The sequence below is a fragment of the Schistocerca nitens genome, chromosome 9, assembly GCF_023898315.1.
Source record: "Schistocerca nitens isolate TAMUIC-IGC-003100 chromosome 9, iqSchNite1.1, whole genome shotgun sequence".
In the NCBI taxonomy this organism is placed as follows: Eukaryota; Metazoa; Arthropoda; class Insecta; order Orthoptera; family Acrididae; genus Schistocerca; species Schistocerca nitens.
Genome location: NC_064622.1, coordinates 353,301,724 through 353,320,786, shown reverse-complemented (window position 1 = coordinate 353,320,786; position 19,063 = coordinate 353,301,724). Strand labels below are relative to the sequence as shown.

The window sequence follows — 19,063 nt, the reverse complement described above, 5'->3', positions numbered from 1 at the left end:
GGATGTAATGACAGGATAAACGATTGATGGGTAAGAAAAATAAGAATTTACATGATGCAAATAAAGGTATGGAATGCCGATATCTACAGTTATCAAGAAATTAATAAGAAAAAAATTATTTACATAAATGTGCCAATTGCAGTAAGGTCCAGAAATGTATGATAATGTTGAGGACCAAGTGGACTTTGTTCCAGATTTGATTGAGGTATAAGTGCTTTAGGATGAAAACAATATGTGACAACTAAATTAAAAAAGAAAAAGCAAAATGAATGAAGATAATTTCGTTAGAGGCAATAGTCTTTGTATTCATAAATTGAAGTTTCCCGTTCGCTTCTGTTTGTATGTATGGGCTAATCTCAGGAATTACTGTAAGGATTTTGACTAATATATTGTTTGATTGGTGAGGAACGTTAATGTATATAATTTATAAATGTTTCATGGAAATTGGCTGAACTGTGATTAATTAAAATCCACTGTCGCAGCAAAAAATGGATGTATTGCCATCTTGTGGTACAGCCAGTGGTACAGACACCAGGAGAATTTGAGTCAGGCCTGGTGGTCTAGAGTCTGTCTGAAAACTCAGTCTTTGAACATAGCATTCACCTGTCAATGATGTGGACATTGCCAGATGTGAAATGTGGTTTGGCTTCCATGTTAAACTGTAGGTCACCTTTCCCAGTTAAATAATTGATTGGGGAGACAAAAAGCAGTGAAGTGATGTCCAGTTAGAAAGATTTGCATCGGGACTTTGAGGGAAATGAAATTATTATTATTGTTATTATTATTATTATTATTATTATTATTATTATTACTCATCTGTGGAGCTGCTGTAGGGTTTTGATACTTGTGGCAGATCATCTCACCAACATATGAGTGACCACAGAGACACAGTTTACACTGTTTGGGGGTTGCAGTCAGGCAGTCCATTAAAGCCTTTATGTGCTGCAGTATGCCACCAAGTAGTGTGTGCTGCATTAATTTTTAAGTTTATATGAAAGTGATGATATTCAGTACATAAAATTATTCCCCAATACCTCTATGCAGTACCCCATAAACGAAATTACTGCTACATCAGTCAGATTGTCTGGTCTTAGATATTTAGTACCATCTGTGTAAAGCCAAACTGGGTTGCTAGTAATCTGTAATAAATATTCTTCACACACAAAACTGAAATTAATAGCTGAGATACTCCCCATCACTCTTTTCCATATGAGAACATAAGTTCTTTCTTTTGCAGAGATAGCAAATGTGAAATAAGGCATGTGGATGATTAGTTAGCTAACTTGTCTGTGGGTACCCCATGAAGAAAATTTAATAAAACATACATGAAATGGTGAAAAATTGGGAACATACAAAAAGATCAAAACTGTAGAGTTATTCATCTGCAGAAAATTAAGTTGCTTGATGAAGATTCAGTTGAAGATTGCGTAAGTTTAGTTCATCCATCAAGTGAATCCCTTATAAAATTTCTCATCTGACTAATCTTAGGATTTCTTCACCCATCTGGGAATCCTAAAGAGTTGGATTAAAGGAAACACTAGAAAAGATTTAAATAAGAGCTTTGCGATTTACCGCAAGCTTGTCAGGTCGACATTAGTCACAGAAACTCTCACAAACTCCAGTTAGATGTTGTGCAAGACAGGTAAGGTAAAAATCTTGTTATTTCTTCATATGTGAACCTTTCATTGTGACTGTTGGTTAAATCACCTACAGTTGTTTTTCCCACACACTACGTGTTTTTGAAACTGGAATGGTGATGCAATTAATGTCTTCTGGTATGTGCCATATTATGCTTTATAGTGTGCAAATGTAAATGTAGATATGGAGTGCACAAGAACACTGTATCCACAACTTAACCATAGATGGTATATACTTGTTCTGGTGGAGAATTTCTTTCCATAAAATATTGTGTTGAAAACAGGTGGTCATAAGAGAAATAGCGGGTGGTATGTGCACTTTCATTCTCTCACACAACAGTTTTTATTTGTCAGTGACATGCTTTAAGTAAGTAATGTTAGGGCTCATGAAGGAGTTATAATTTATATCTGACTGTTAGCAAGAGTAAAAACTGGAGGGGGGAGGTGAGAATTATCCCGGAAGAATGTGGGATTTGGTGGTGAAATACTGTACATTCAAATAAGAGTGCTGTCATTAAAAAATTTTTTTTAGTCATGGCACTAATCAAGAGCAATGGAATGTGATGCAGAATGTGCTTCAGTGTTTGTTCACATCCTCCTCACATGTGTTATTCCATTGTATATGACATTACAGAGAATATGTTTCTATAAGTTCATTCTTATGTTTTCGCATTTACAGTGTACAAAGGTTTTAGTGGAGTATAGCATGGCATATTTTGAGTGTTACTGTTAGTGCTGTGCCTACTGAGTCCAAAAATGAGGAAGAACAAATTCACAGTTTGATGACTTTGTGGCTGTAAAACATGAGTTTTTTCTTGACATTTTGATTTACGGTGTCATAAGAAAGATGATACAAAGTTAACTCTTGCAAGACAGACAAAAATGATGAAAAATTTTTCTAAAATATAAGTAATTTTATAGTGTTGTTGGTCCAGTATCTAAATTGCTAAAAGAATGATAAAGATTTTCCACTTCACGACCCGATCCTCCAAACCTGGAAGTGGTAATTGATGAAGAAAGAATAGTTAGTAAAACTGTTGAGGGAGAAGAGGTTATAAGCAAAGATTCTGAAAGCTTGCAATGAGAAATGGGTGATGTAAGTTATTTATCTAGGAAATGGAGATTTAAAATTGCCATCAGAGAATATAGAAGGAAAAGCAGTATTTGCGCCCTTGCCCGGGAGGTATGAAATCATACATTACAGGACAGTTTACTTATGATTATAACCTACAGATATCTACTGAAGAACATCATTTTCTTTTAAGAAAAAAATGGATGGTAAACTGCAGAAGACCTGAACTTTTGCAGAAAGATGTATATCTGCTCAACAATGTGAAATGTTGTTCACTTAGTTTCCAGTCAAATCAGTGAATGTGGAATGTAGGAACCTTGACTGGAATCCAATATCTACACTCCTGGAAATTGAAATAAGAACACCGTGAATTCATTGTCCCAGGAAGGGGAAACTTTATTGACACATTCCTGGGGTCAGATACATCACATGATCACACTGACAGAACCACAGGCACATAGACACAGGCAACAGAGCATGCACAATGTCGGCACTAGTACAGTGTATATCCACCTTTCGCAGCAATGCAGGCTGCTATTCTCCCATGGAGACGATCGTAGAGATGCTGGATGTAGTCCTGTGGAACGGCTTGCCATGCCATTTCCACCTGGCGCCTCAGTTGGACTAGCGTTCGTGCTGGACGTGCAGACCACGTGAGACGACGCTTCATCCAGTCCCAAACATGCTCAATGGGCGACAGATCCGGAGATCTTGCTGGCCAGGGTAGTTGACTTACACCTTCTAGAGCACGTTGGGTGGCACGGGATACATGCGGACGTGCATTGTCCTGTTGGAACAGCAAGTTCCCTTGCCGGTCTAGGAATGGTAGAACGATGGGTTCGATGACAGTTTGGATGTACCGTGCACTATTCAGTGTCCCCTCGACGATCACCAGTGGTGTACGGCCAGTGTAGGAGATCGCTCCCCACACCATGATGCGGGGTGTTGGCCCTGTGTGCCTCGGTCGTATGCAGTCCTGATTGTGGCGCTCACCTGCACGGCGCCAAACACGCATACGACCATCATTGGCACCAAGGCAGAAGCGACTCTCATCGCTGAAGACGACACGTCTCCATTCGTCCCTCCATTCACGCCTGTCGCGACACCACTGGAGGCGGGCTGCACGATGTTGGGGCGTGAGCGGAAGACGGCCTAACGGTGTGCGGGACCGTAGCCCAGCTTCATGGAGACGGTTGCGAATGGTCCTCGCCGATACCCCAGGAGCAACAGTGTCCCTAATTTGCTGGGAAGTGGCGGTGCGGTCCCCTACGGCACTGCGTAGGATCCTACGGTCTTGGCGTGCATCCGTGCGTCGCTGCGGTCCGGTCCCAGGTCGACGGGCACGTGCACCTTCCGCCGACCACTGGCGACAACATCGATGTACTGTGGAGACCTCACGCCCCACGTGTTGAGCAATTCGGCGGTACGTCCACCCGGCCTCCCACATGCCCACTATACGCCCTCGCTCAAAGTCCGTCAACTGCACATACGGTTCACGTACACGCTGTCGCGGCATGCTACCAGTGTTAAAGACTGCGATGGAGCTCCGTATGCCACGGCAAACTGGCTGACACTGACGGCGGCGGTGCACAAATGCTGCGCAGCTAGCGCCATTCGACGGCCAACACCACGGTTCCTGGTGTGTCCGCTGTGCCGTGCGTATGATCATTGCTTGTACAGCCCTCTCGCAGTGTCCGGAGCAAGTATGGTGGGTCTGACACACCGGTGTCAATGTGTTCTTTTTTCCATTTCCAGGAGTGTATATTATTGAACATACCAAATAAGTCAACATGACTGTAACTCAAGAGAAAATTGCACAGATGTAGTAATAGTGTGTCAAAAGCAATAACACTGTATCAAACTACCAAAGAAACCAGTTCCACATTGTTGCTACAACAGAGCCACAAATGGCAAGAATCTTACACACATGTGCATTTGAAGCAAAAGTAACAAAATTTACAAAAATGTTAAGATGTCAGAAAGTCAGGTGAAGTGTACGACTGTATGAATTATTAGACTACATACAAAATTGTTACGTATCATGGAAAATACCTATTGTAATATCAACAGACAAAAACAGAAATATATGCTTCTCATGCCTGAAATGTGTGTTTAAATCCTCTTGCTTTCAGTGTAGCAAGCTGCCGTTATACACATATTTGAAAGTATTTCTTCACCCGTAACTTCTAGCTTACGTAACTGAACCAGTGAGATTCAGTTGCTTTTACAATTATTTCATTATTGTTCATGTCTCTTGAAAATTTGCTAATGCATGGAAAGAAAAAATACAACAACCATTGTGTTAATTAGGTAGAAATATAATTAAAAGGCATTAATCTTATGGCTAGCTTACTTGCTGCTAGGGTAGCTAGTGTTGCTCCAACTGTCAGATGATAACAACTTCCACAGCAGTGTCTTGACTACATATGTTAGACTGGTTCTAGAAGCTGGACAATTAATGATGATTTGGTGGTACTTGTCAGTAATGATCAAGAATCTTTTAGCAACTATTCACTAATGATAGCCTGTGCAAAGTGTAAGAGATTTAGGCAGTGCTGGTTTAGAAGTGAATTATAGCCCTTGTATGAAAACAAATCTGATTGTAAATAACCTCTATATTACGATTTATTTAACTTCTCACTTACTAATTTCCATATTGTCTACTTCATTACTTTCACAATTATGCTGTTTTCTCTGTGTATCTTCATTATTTGACTTTCCTCCATTGTCTCTCACCTCTTATCATTTTTATTTCTACATACCACATTGTCTGTTTTTAGATTTTGGTGGTTTGTTCCACAATACCTATTACAGAGCTTCAAGAGGATCCACCCCTGGTCATCATATTATTTTTGCTTTACTCTTGCGTCCATATTCTTTTCCCATTTTCACCAATCCACATACAGTCACACATATTCAGACACTCTTTGGGGTTCCGTATCTCTGTTTGTTAAAACTAAAGCGTTATATGATCGCTTTGTTGTCTGTCTGTCTGTCCGTCCAGCTGTTAAACCTTTATCTCAGGAATGGATAGAGGTATCAAGCTGAAATTTATTCCCCACACTAAGGTTTCTCAGGAGCGCAATAAATGTAAGCTTCTAAGCCAATGCAATCAAAAGATATGGCCATTTATATTATACATAATTAAATTTGTACAGAGCCCTCAGTATGTGAATCTCACTCACAACTGGCCACTTCTCTCTCTTTCTCTCTCTCTCTCTTTCTCTCTTTAAAAATTTTAAAAATTGAGAAAATGCAATTGGCCAAGTCCAGTGCTGAAGACCCTAATTATCATATAGTGTTTATTGTCCATTGCTTACTATTTCATCCTTCAGCTGATAGTATTCACTTAATTGCTGCATCCACAATATCGGTTGCATATACAGTAATACATCTGATATCACAGAGTAAAAAGTAAACATGCTGGTAGATATATCAGATTATTATTTATGATACCTAAAAGACCACTGCCGTGAAAGTATCTGCTGAGCTTAATACACACTTAAAGAGCTCAAGAGTTAACAAGAGTCTTTCAACAGGAATGATAAACTAAACATTTGAAGTGTGGCTGCTATTGGCAGACATCTTGCAAACACATTACACAGATTGCCTTCAACTGTGAAAGAAGTGGAGTTTTTATAAAGATTTTGACAACCAAATAATGTACAATTTTGGTAAACATTTTTGGAAAACAGTGATCAATTAATTATTATATTTTGACTAAAGTTCAGTCTTGATCACACTATTTATGTTTTAATGATATAGGTAACCGGTTTTGGTTCTTTTTACGAAACCATCATCAGACCCATGGCTCCCTTAGGATGGTAGGCGGAGCTCTCCTCGCTGCTACGCAGTCAACTGCGTGTGATCAAGACTGAACTTTAGTCAAAATATAACCAAATAATGCTTGTCTATATGTTGTAAGGTTTAAAAAAAAACATTGTATGTGATCATGTGCAGTGATCCAAGCCCCGTTTCTAGCATGGAATGCCTATTCGTAGACTATAAAATTGCCAGTGGTATAACTTCAAATTCACTAAGTATGTTCAACAAATACGAGAATGGAATAAAACATCTCCTTTGCTGTCCACAATCTGTTTATCATTAAGCCATTGTCGTCGTATTTATAAAGACACTGTTGCTATCTAATGAGACCTCTCATTGAACTGGGACAGCTTTTTTGGTTATAAAATTCCATTGAGCACCATTCAGGATTTAAATATGCTTCAGAGATTGTTTTGGATGCTTCAGTACGCATTCATATAATTTTGTCCAACCTCTATGTTCATTAATATAAATTATTCACTGCCATTTGCATTAAAGAATGTGTTGTAAAACTAAATTTTATTCTTGTTATTGCATAAGAAAGCAAAGCAACTCCATTTTATTAGCAGTTGAAGTTACACTACTGTATTCTTTGGTTATGATAGATGGGGTTAAAATCTTGATCAGATCATAGTGATTTTGGTTTATTTAAGCTGCGTAATGGTTCCTTGCTCAAGCCATTGGCACTTCATTCATTCTTGTTTCCTTAAATGCCCTCATTGCATGTTTTACTGAAATAATAAAAAATATGAGGAATGTACAGGCAACAAAATAAGAGAAAAACAATAAAGAAAGGCAGTTGTAAGTAAGATAAGTTTCTTTCTTTTCTTTGAAGTTGGTTTTTTTGTGTAGTTATGTAAGTGCCTTCAGCTACTTTCCTTTCAGGAAGGAAGGAGAAAATCCAGGTAAGTAAACATTTTCTTGTACTGAGCAATAAAGAAGAGTCACTCATGAAAACTTAAGAAAACAGGGAAGAGTGGAAAGAAATGACCACAATGAAGTTAAACCACAGACAAACAAAACTTTGAACAGTATTTATCTACTTTGTGTGAATAGTTTTGTGGCAGTAGAATGTACCATTTTGATTTACGTATAGATAAAACAAAGTGAAGGTCAGTTTTCTCCATATCATACATTCTTTCCCCCCCCCCCCCCCCCCCCCCCCATAGGAATCATCTTGTCCAAAATCAGCTTATACAGGAAAGTTCCTTTGCACTTAAAGTTAGACTGACAACTTTATGACATTATGTTAGTGAAATTGGTAGAATTAAATAATGCTATCACTTGGAATAAATTTTGATATTTGATATGCTCCACCTTGTATGTCTGTGACACATGAGGTGTGTTTAATAGGCATTGCATTCCATCCTTGATTGTCCAGTATTGTATTATTGTTTTATTATGCAGTTTTCAAACGTAAAATTTTAAAAGGAGGTGGTGTACATTTGTTGCAGAGGACTACTGAAGCCACGGCGAAATGGCATTGTGACAAATCCTGCCCTACGAATTGTGGCAGGTGTGAAGAATGGACTGGATGCTGCAGCAGGGCGGAAACATACCACAGCAGCAAGCCGTTTGCAACAACCGAAGAACAATGGCTTTCAGTGGCGTAAGGAAACTCCCCTCTGAGGTGTGATACAGTAGAAATTTCATACATTTTTCAGTCTGCATCAAACAAGATATGAATTTACTTGAAACAATACATGCCATTACAGTGACATACATTAAAGCATGCTATTACTGAGTGACTATCCCAGAATGCAATACCAGTTGCAGGTTGCTGATCTAATGGTTTCTAAGGGCAACAGAAACTGATTTTCAGTATTTAGCATGATTATTGACCTAATTTAAAAATTTAAAATGGCCTCATAATCTACTCATTAAGAGTTATAACCTTATCTTAATAGTTTAACACAATAAGACAAGTGTTACAGTTAGAAATTGCTTGTTTGTATTGAGGCAGCTTAACTGATAGCGCACTAATACCCAAACTTTATTTATCCAGTATTTGAGAATGGGAGTATTTAGCAACTTCCAGTAAACTCTACATGTAATTTCAAATCTTTTGTAACTTTTTCTCACTTACATGCTTTATGTCAAATATTTAACACGTTAACTCATTTGCAAAATGATCAGATGTTTCAATCTGTTTTATATGCTGGAGTTTGATTCTTTAAGAATAGGGTTTACTGGTAATTAGTCTAGCTGATGATTAGGGCCCAGATTAATATGTAACTACATATTTTCATTTTAATGCAAATGTTTGGATAAAAACTTTACTCACCAAGCAGTGGCAGTAGAAAACACACACATTTTTTTTTTTTTTTTTTTTTTTACTTTTACAAGCTTTTGAAGCCAGTGGCTCCTTCTTCTCACAGAAGAGTTAAAGTGGAAGGAAGAGGGGTGAAAGAAAAGGAATGCAGAGTTTTAGGGAAAGGGGTACAGTGAACCCCGGGTCAGATGAGACTTACTGGATGGGATGAGAAGGAGTCTTTCCTTCTCATCCCATTTGCTAAATCTCCCCAGACCCAGGGTTCTGGTTGACTTCTCTGCACTGTACCTAAACCTTTCCATAAGAGCAGTTGAACGGAATGGACAGTGTCTTGAAAGGAGGATATAAGATGAACATCAACAAAAGCAAAACGAGGATAATGGAATGTAGTCAAATTAAATCGGGTGATGCTGAGGGGATTAGATTAGGAAATGAGACACTTAAAGTAGTAAAGGAGTTTTGCTATTTAGGGAGTAAAATAACTGATGATGGTCGAAGTAGAGAGGATATAAAATGTAGACTGGCAATGGCAAGGAAATCGTTTCTGAAGAAGAGAAATTTGTTAACATCGAGTATAGATTTAAGTGTCAGGAAGTCGTTTCTGAAAGTATTTGTATGGATTGTAGCCATGTATGGAAGTGAAACATGGACGATAACCAGTTTGGACAAGAAGAGAATAGAAGCTTTCGAAATGTGGTGCTACAGAAGAATGCTGAAGATAAGGTGGGTAGATCACGTAACTAATGAGGAGGTATTGAATAGGATTGGGGAGAAGAGAAGTTTGTGGCACAACTTGACTAGAAGAAGGGATCGGTTGGTAGGACATGTTTTGAGGCATCAAGGGATCACAAATTTAGCATTGGAGGGCAGCGTGGAGGGTAAAAATCGTAGAGGGAGACCAAGAGATCAATACACTAAGCAGATTCAGAAGGATGTAGGTTGCAGTAGGTACTGGGAGATGAAGAAGCTTGCACAGGATAGAGTAGCATGGAGAGCTGCATCAAACCAGTCTCAGGACTGAAGACCACAACAACAACAACAACGTGATTTCTGTTTCTACATATTTTCTGTTTTGTCATTCAATTATCTTTCATGTGGAACTCCAGTTAGACCTTACAGTCAGGTTGGATAGTTCATGCCACCAACGTGCACAATAAGGCTTCAGCATTAAATGTTCCCTCACTGTTATACTCGAGTGTTTCAGTCAATGCGCAACATCTGATGCACACCTCCACAAGTATTTTGCTAGCCTTATGTATAACTTCACATCCATGTCATTTGCTGTTGATAACAATGATGTTTGCTGCTGTGCATCATTGTATTTTTTTACACGTCTATGTTCTTTCATGTACAAGCAACTGTTGTGTTTGAAATTACAAAAATAGAGTGAAGATTTCCAAAGCAGTCTTTGAGTACAGACGGCAAAGTACTGTTTTGTAATACCTGTGAAAAGCTGTGTCAACTGAGCAACTTTTTTAATATCACAGTGCCTATCTACCTAAAAACACAGGTAGAAATTAAAAAGAGAATCAATTCAAACAACAGTTTTTTGATGATGCAACAGCCAGTGGGCTCCAAAGTTCTACCTTCTCGAAAGATATGTGTTATGCCATTATATATGCAGATATACCTGTATGGAAATTAAACAACCCATTTTTTAAAAAAGCATCCTAGAGAGATATTCAGGCAAACATATTCCTGATGAATCTACATTTAAAGCCGGCCGAAGTGGCCGTGCGGTTAAAGGCGCTGCAGTCTGGAACCGCACGACCGCTACGGTTGCAGGTTCGAATCCTGCCTCGGGCATGGATGTTTGTGATGTCCTTAGGTTAGTTAGGTTTAACTAGTTTTAAGTTCTAGGGGACTAATGACCTCAGCAGTTGAGTCCCATAGTGCTCAGAGCCATTTGAACCATTTTTTTTCTACATTTAAAAAAAACTATGTCGGCAGCATTTACAAGGATTGTACGGTGTCGATTCGAGACGTAATTTAGGATGGTCCTATATGGGTCACAATCGATGAGACTATGGCCACCCAAGGCAGTGCATTGGCATTGTAGTAATTGGATGACTATCTGAAGATAAATCAAGCAAATCCTTTCTGTTGGCATTTGAAGAACTTCCTAAATGTAACCAACAAACATTGTACCAATGCTGCACCTTATATGGTTAAAGCTGCAGCATTCCTGAATGTCTTATACATTAAAATGCTCTATGTACTGTGTTTGGAATGCAGAAGAAATAGATTAGCTGAAAGCATAAGGATAAAGAAGAGAAGTTGATAGTTTAATATCAAATATGAAGAAAATATTTTTGAAAGCTACCAGTAGGCTCTCGAAATTTAAAGAGGTGTATCCCGATATTATTTTGCCACCAGAACCAATGCTGACAAGTTGAATACTATGTTGAGGATTTCTGTGACATTAAAACAATTATTTTTCAGTTTGAAGATGAGTCTGCTTGTATTTTGAATATGAAAGAACTTTCTGAAAATGATACTCTACAGAGTGATTTAGTGCACATCAAAAAGAATTATTGTTTTTTGTTGCATCATATTAAGGGACTGGAAAACCCTTGAACATAATTGAAAGACAATGTAAAGATTGATACTAAAATGTAGATTTTCACGGCCGGAAATATCATGTCCATGACTACTGTCAGTAGCGAGCCAGTGGGTGTGTTGGACCTTCCATCGAGCTACGGACCCCCTTGAAGATGTCTCCTGCAGTCGGAGACGAAACGTTGGGAATTGACACAGAATTCATCAACCGACCACAGCAAAACAGCCCAGATAATTATAATGGACATAATGTAAAGATTATCGAAGGCATAAAAATGAAAATTAGCAAAGCAGAAGGATCCATTGCTGAGTTGGTAAAGGAAAAATTGAACTAGGCACTTGAGAAAAATAAAGGTCTTAATCTGCTGACAAAATTAACAGTATGCTGTATGGAAGAATAGATGATGAACTTCATGTCCCATACTCAGTTCCAGAATTGTCCAAATTTAAGTTTGCTCCAGTCACATCCTGCAGTTTCAAAGATCTTTGTCAATACAATTCTTCTGTTCAAACAGAAATAGTTTTAATTTTGAAGAAAAAAAAAAAAGCGCATGAAACTGGAGAAGCATAAAATTGTTTGTTTTTGGTGTAATAAAGCGTGGTTTATTTGAAAATTGTAGTTTTTTGTCTCCATAATTTTTCCATATTTTATATTTTTAAGCCCATATTATAAGTACATATTTTGTCATTTTTTACTGCATGTTTAGTTGAACCCTACTGATGATATAACTAAGCGATGGAAAATCTGGGATGGAGTAATGACAGTATTACGAAAAGGATAGACTGCTACTCGCCACATAGTAGAGATGCCAAGTCACAGACAGGCACAACACACAGACTGCTAAACAAGTAAGGTTTTGGCCAAAAGACCTTCTTCTGAATTAGACTACACACACACACACACACACACACACACACACACACACACACACATGACCAGTGTCTGTGGCTGCTGAGGCCAGACTACGAGCAACAACGCATGATGGGAGTAAGCAAGAGGCTGGAGGGGGGGGGGGGATATCAGGGTTTGGGGTGGGGGTGGGTGTAATGCTGCTTGTGGGAGTGGCCAGTAATGCACTTGGGTTGCTAGGTGCAGTCGGGAGGTTGGACAGGGGCAGGAGCGGAAAAGGAGAGAAGTAAAAAGACTGTGGGAGTGTTGGTGGAATAGAAGGCTGTGCAGTTCTGGAGTGGGAACAAGGAAGGGGATAGCTGGGTGAAGTACAGTGACTAATGAAGATTGAGGCAAGGAGGGTTACAGGAATGTAGCCTATATTGCAGGGATAGTTCCCAGCTGGGCAGTTTGGTGATGAGAAGGATCCAGATGGTACAGGTTGTGAAGCAGTCATTGAAATGAAGAACATTGTGCCGGGCAGTGTGCTCAACAACTGGATGGTCGAGCTGTTTCTTGGTCACAGTTTGTCAGTGTCCATTCATGCAGACAGGCAACTTGTTTGATGCAATGCCCATTTAGAATGCAGAATAATAGTTGCAGCATAGCTTGTAGATCGCAGGACTGGTTTCACAGGTAGACCTGCCATTGATGTCATAGGTGATAGTTGTGATTGGACTGGAGTAGATGGTGTTGGGAGGGTATATGGAACAGGTCTTACATCGAGGTCTATTACAGGGATCTGAGCTATGAGGCAAGGGGTTGGGAGCAGTGGTTGAATAGGGATGGACAAGGCTATTGTGTAGGTTTGGTGGGTGCTGGAATATCACTGTGAGAGGTGTGGGAAGGATAAGGTGGCTTGTTGGGTTGAGGAGGACCAGGTTAAGCAAATGGGGTTTTGAGGTTCTGGAGGAAAGTCGATAATCTGTCTGTCCTCACCCTTGGCCCAGACCACAAAGATGTCATCAGTGAATCTGAACCAGGTGAGGAGTTTGGAATTCTGAGTGAATGGGAAGGATTCCTCTAGATGACCTGCAGAGAGACTGGCATAGGATGGTGCCATGTGGCCGACCAATGCCACACTCTGGGTTTATTTGTAGGTGATACCTTCATTTGTGGTTGAGGATATAGTTGGCCATGGTGACCAGGAAGCAGGTTGTAGGTTTGGAATCCATCAGGCATTGGTACAGGTAGTGTTAGATAGTGGCAAAGGCCATGGGCATTAAGGATGATAGTGTAAAGAGAGGTGTTGTAAGTAGTGACAAGCAGGGCATCTTGTGGTAAAGGAACAGGAACTGTGGGGAGTCTGTGGAGGAAATGGTTTGTATCTTTTATATAGGAGGGTAGGTTGTGGGTAATAGGCTAAAGGTGTTGATCTATGAGAGCAGAGATTCTCTCGGTATGGGCATAGTAACTGGCCACAATGGGGCACTCTAGGTGGTTGGGTTTATGGACTTTAGGAATCATGTAGAAGATAGGAGTATGGGGAATTGTAGATCTGAGGAGAGAGGTGTAATCCAGGGAGAGGTTCTGGGATCGACATAGGGATTTGAGGAGAGACTGGAGATCCTGTTGGACTTCTGGAATGGGGTCACTGTGGCAGTGTTTGGATGTGAATGAATCTGACACCTACAAATCCTTCCACCAAGTAATCCTTGTGGTTCCAAACAACACTAGTAGAGCCTGTGTCAGCAGGTAGGATTATAAGGTTGGGATCAGTTTTAGTAGGTGGATTGTGGTTCTTTCTGCAAATGTAAGGTTAGCTTGCATGTTGAGGGTTTTGAGGAACGACAATGAGGTTTGAGGTTAAGAAATTCTGGGAAGTTAACAGGAAGAGATTATTTTTATACAACCATATACTGCTCATCTTGTCATTCAGGGGTGATGTTTTCAAAACAGTTGTAAACGACGTTCGTGGTTCTTTCTGCAGGTGAAAGGCTAGCTTGCATGTTGAGGGATTTTAGGAATGACGAAGAGGTTCGAGGTTAAGAAACTCTGGAAAGTTATATAACCATATACTTTTATATAACCATATACTGTTTTTAAAGTAGTTGTAAGCAAAGACATCCCCAAATGAATCCTCTGTTAAAAACAGAAATTCTAGTGTCAGAATTTAAGGATTGTGTTTCAGACTGTTTTCACTTGTAGCTGTCAACATTCCACCTGTAAGTGTCATGCTTGTATAAGTCTATATGAATAGTTCTCTTCTTTGTGCTTAATTAAGGGTGTATTTTAAATTGTGTACCATTATAATTTGTTGGAGAAATGTTGCAAGTTTAAGTTTATCTTTACACCCAGTTCTCATCCATCAGCATGTTTTACAAGCACCAAACACAACTGTTTAGTAGCTTTGACTGAAGTGCCCTTGACCTAATTTCACCTTAACTGTTGTGATCTTACTATGTTGTTACTTGCCAAATAACTGAACATGTAACTGAGTACTTACTAAGAATTAGTTCCTCTAATGCCAAGTAGCACATCAGATGAAAAGTTTCCTCCTGCAAACTCAATCAGTTGCTGCATTTTCAGCTTCCTCTCATTTTGTGTCCATGGGTGGGAGATCTTTTGCAATAGTTCATTTCCAATGCTACAAAGTATTCTTCTGCTTCTGTATCCATCTGTTGGTTTCCACAACAATGCTTATTTGGAGATTCTTCCATCTTTCATGTAGTGAGCATGCCCAGCAAGCTTCAGTATTCTTTCAGCAATGATTTTGTGCAGGCTGTATAGACCACTTATTCTCAGCACTTCATCATATGAAATGTGGTTATAATAACTGACTTTCAAAATTATTAACAAACAACATTGGTGGAAAACATTGAGAGTGTGTGTGTTGAATTTACTGACATTTTCGAGGCCCCACATATGTTTGTGGCCTTTGGTAGGATGGTGGAGGAGTACAACCAGAGTTTTGTGGACATACTTGAAGAGTTTATTAGCCATATGGATGATATTCATTGGAAGTCTGCGAAAGCTTACTCATTTCTGCTGCTAAAATTGGCTTCTATATACCCACCATTGCTGAGATACGCAGATCAGTTAGCATCTTGTACTTTCTGTTCCACTATAATTTGAGTAAATAGATATCCACCTTTTGTACACTTTGTGTTTGAGTTATAGTCATTTATTTTTGACTGAACAGAACTGGCCATTCCACCCAGCTTGGTAATCATTATTTTTTTAAATTTCCACCAGAAGAACAGTATTATCAGAAAAATACAGATGTGGTAAGCCTAGATTACTCATTCCAGTTTATGCCCATGTTGGATTTGTCCTTAGTTTTTCTCATTATGAAATCTATGACTCAGGATAACATAGAAAATTCTGGGGAGATTCTTATTTTATTTTAAGAGAGTACAGAAAGCCACAAGACTAAAAAGAAATGAGTCTTCATCCATTATTGTAAATAGCAACCAATAGAGATCTTACATTAATACATACAGATTGTTTTCTTTAGTAGGATCTTTGTAAATCCAACACATTCCCTTAAACAAAAGTGTATGATATTTCACAAAACAGTTCTGACCATAGTCTCTGAATTAATAAAAGCAAACAAAAGATTTTAATTTCAATTAAACATAAACTTTTCTTTCAGTCTTTTAAAAGCACTACCCTGGAGAAATTTAGTTAGAATATCAGCAAGTTGTTCTCGAGTTTGGCAGTATTGTAAGTTAAACAAGCTGTGATTTAGTTCATCACTGCTGAAATGATACTTCACATCAACGTGCTTACTTCTTCTTGACGTTTGACTATATTTCATCATTGCTGTTGCACATTGGTTGTCCACACAGAGTGTAATTTTCCTGTTTTTATTCAGCAGTTGTTCCATGAAACACTTCAGAACTTTCATCTCTTGACATTTGTGCTGCAGATACATATTCTGCTTCAGTAGTAGATAGTGCAACAACACACTGTTTCTTGCAGCACCAAGTGATTGGAACATTATTGTTCAGAAATACATAACTTGTAGTGTTTTTTCTATCTTCCCTGTCACCTGTGAAATGTGCATCACAGTAAGCCAATTATTCTTGTACTTGTTTTTTCTGACAAGTTGAATATTTCAACCCCTGTCGCTGAATTTAGGTACCTTAAAGTACTCATCCCGATTTTGGATATCTGAATGATTTGGATTACTCATTGATCTGCTTTCATAGTTTGCTATATATGCCAAGTCTAATCTGGTTTTACATGCTAAATACAAAAAAAAAACTGCTTATCACTTTACAATATGGAACATTTGACTTTGCTGCCCTGATTTCTTCAGTTTTTCCTTGCCATGAAATTGGAGTTGTCATAGTTTTTGAATATTTATTATATACATTTTCATCACTTCTTTAGCATATTTTTCTTGGTGAATATAAGTACTTTCTTTCATTCTTTTTATCTCAAGGCCAAGATAAATTGTCTGTTCTTCATCAGCTCTAATGTCAAAAATTTTCTCCACTTGTTGCAAGACTTTTGCATTTGACAGATGTCTTCTCCAAATAGAAACCCATTGTCAATGTGTAATTTCTTCTCAGTATCTGATTTGTAAGCACAATAGTTGGATTTCAGTTGGATGGGTTTTTCATTCTTAAGAAACTAATTCAGTTTCTTATTCAGAGAAACTTAATTCAAACCATAAAGTGCCTTCTTGAGCAGGCTAATTTTCTCAGGTGCCTTGTATCCTTCTGGAAATCCCACGAAGACTTTTCTTTTACATCAAGAGCAGTCAGGATTTCAGCTCGTGGGCAATACCTGATAAAGGTGTCATAGCACTCAGCTTTAATCCACATCTACCCCAACGCCATGACACAGTGTCTGAGCATGAGGAGGGGGAAGACGGGGAAACTGTGAATGTGATGCTTTTAAATGGCAGAGGAATCACACTGCATACCACTTGGTTTTATATTCCACATTTCTCAACAACATAGATCACATACAAAATAAATTTTCAATATTATTTAATTATTTTTGGTGCACTGAATACATGATTTTTATATGGTACAAACTGTTGACATGTGAACAGTTTCACAGGTTTTCACACTCAAGTTGCCATGTAATCACGACTCATTTATGAGGGCAAATCAGAAAGTCTTTGCCCCTATTTTTTATGAGCCAAAGTAAGGTACATGCAGGTAATGGCAAATACACATCCTATTCCATGTACGTTACATTATTTTTTCACATAGTCCCCGCATTAGTTTATGTATTTGTTCCATCATAGCACTAAATTTGAGGTGCCCCTGTGGTAAAATTCATCCAGCTGACTATGAAACCATTGTTGGACTTATGTCTTGTGTTCATCATTACTTGTGGATCACTGTCCTGCCAGGAACTTCTCAAAAGTATGATTAATCACTAGTGGCGAGGTCTGGGCTGTGTGGTGGGTGGTCCAGAATCTCCCAGTGAAATGCTCAGAGATTTTCAGCAGTTCTGATTGCCATATGTTGTCTCGCATTCTCGTGGAGCAGAATCACATTGTCCACATTGAGAATCCATCAGTGCCTTCGTCTGATAGCAGCTCTCAGACACGACAGTGTGGAACGATAACTGTCAACATTGATTGTTGCATTTTGTGGCATGAAATCCAGTTGGAGTTGCCCACAATTATACCAGGAGGCTATTAACATCACTTTCCCAAAAGATGGCACCGTATAGAAATTTCTTTGTCACAGGTGAATCCAGATGTTTACATACTGTGCTCTGCTGCTTGGATTCTGGCATGTAGTGCAGTATCCATGTTTCATCATCAGTAGCAGTGCAGTCCAGGAAATCTTCACCTTCCTTGGAATACCATTCCAGATGATTCAGTGAAGACATCATTCACTTGCCTTTCATCATGTCATCCAACAGCTGAGGCACCCACCGAGATGAAACTTTCTGGTACCCTAAGGGCCATGAACGATGAAGTAAGCACTCCCATATGATATGCTGAACTCCCAGGAAATGTCCGTGATGTGCACATGCTGATCTTCTGTCACCATTGCATTTACAAGGGAAGTGTTGTCATCAGTCAGTGACGAACACGAGCTCGTGGACCACTCATTGTCATTGAAGACTTTACGGACTGTGTCGAACTTACAACACCATGATCTCACAGTTCTCAGTCAGACAGTTTCCCCCATATGTGGGCTGAATTTCCCTTAGATCTCGAAGTGCGTTCATACCTTGCCTCATAGAAAATGAATCAAACTTTGTTGCTCTAATGCTGTGGATACGTGAAGCACAACCATCATCTTTAACAACTGACAGCAGTTCCATGCAGTGGAGTTACCAGCTGATAAGGCTTGCACAAACCAAGAAGGATCCAAAGCTGGGAATGAATATGTTGACTTTACATATACAGCCATAATTTGGCTAAAAAGGAGGGGCAAAGACTGTCTGATTTGCCCTCATAGTTTCATAGTTGAAATAAGGTCTTTCACAGAAATTTGTTGATCAAAATATTGTAGCACGTTTGCAACCTCATTAAGGAGATTTTGGAAAACTACCTGAGGAAAGCAATGGAGATGTCATGGACACTTTTTACATAAAAGAACTTGCCATTAAAATGGGAATTCCCTTGCAGGTCAATCAGTTACATCTGCATATGCTCGGAGGTGCTTTCCACTGGAATGGCAAACGGCCAGCATGAGCTTAGGAAACTGAACTGTGCTCGTCAAAATATCTGAGGTCTGTAATCCATTCTGGATATTTCGATTTTCGTTCCTGCTCTTCTTTTTCCATCATAAACTCAACAGTAGTGAGTTCAAATATCAAAACACTGTCCATGGTTGCAGTTTGACTTACCAACAATATTATGAAAAAGGAGGGGCAAAAAGGATAGT

General features: G+C 39.0%; 1 protein-coding gene across 1 annotated transcript in view; it reads left to right on the top strand.

Moving 5' to 3' along the window:
- Window positions 1–19,063, top strand: part of LOC126203883 (ankyrin repeat domain-containing protein 50-like) — a 520,870-nt gene that overhangs the window by 490,524 nt on the left and 11,283 nt on the right. The window contains exon 25 of the mRNA XM_049938265.1: window positions 7,989–8,164. Coding sequence (XP_049794222.1) covers window positions 7,989–8,163 — 175 coding nt within the window. The 3' untranslated portion in view covers window position 8,164. The remainder of the gene's footprint in view (window positions 1–7,988; window positions 8,165–19,063) is intronic.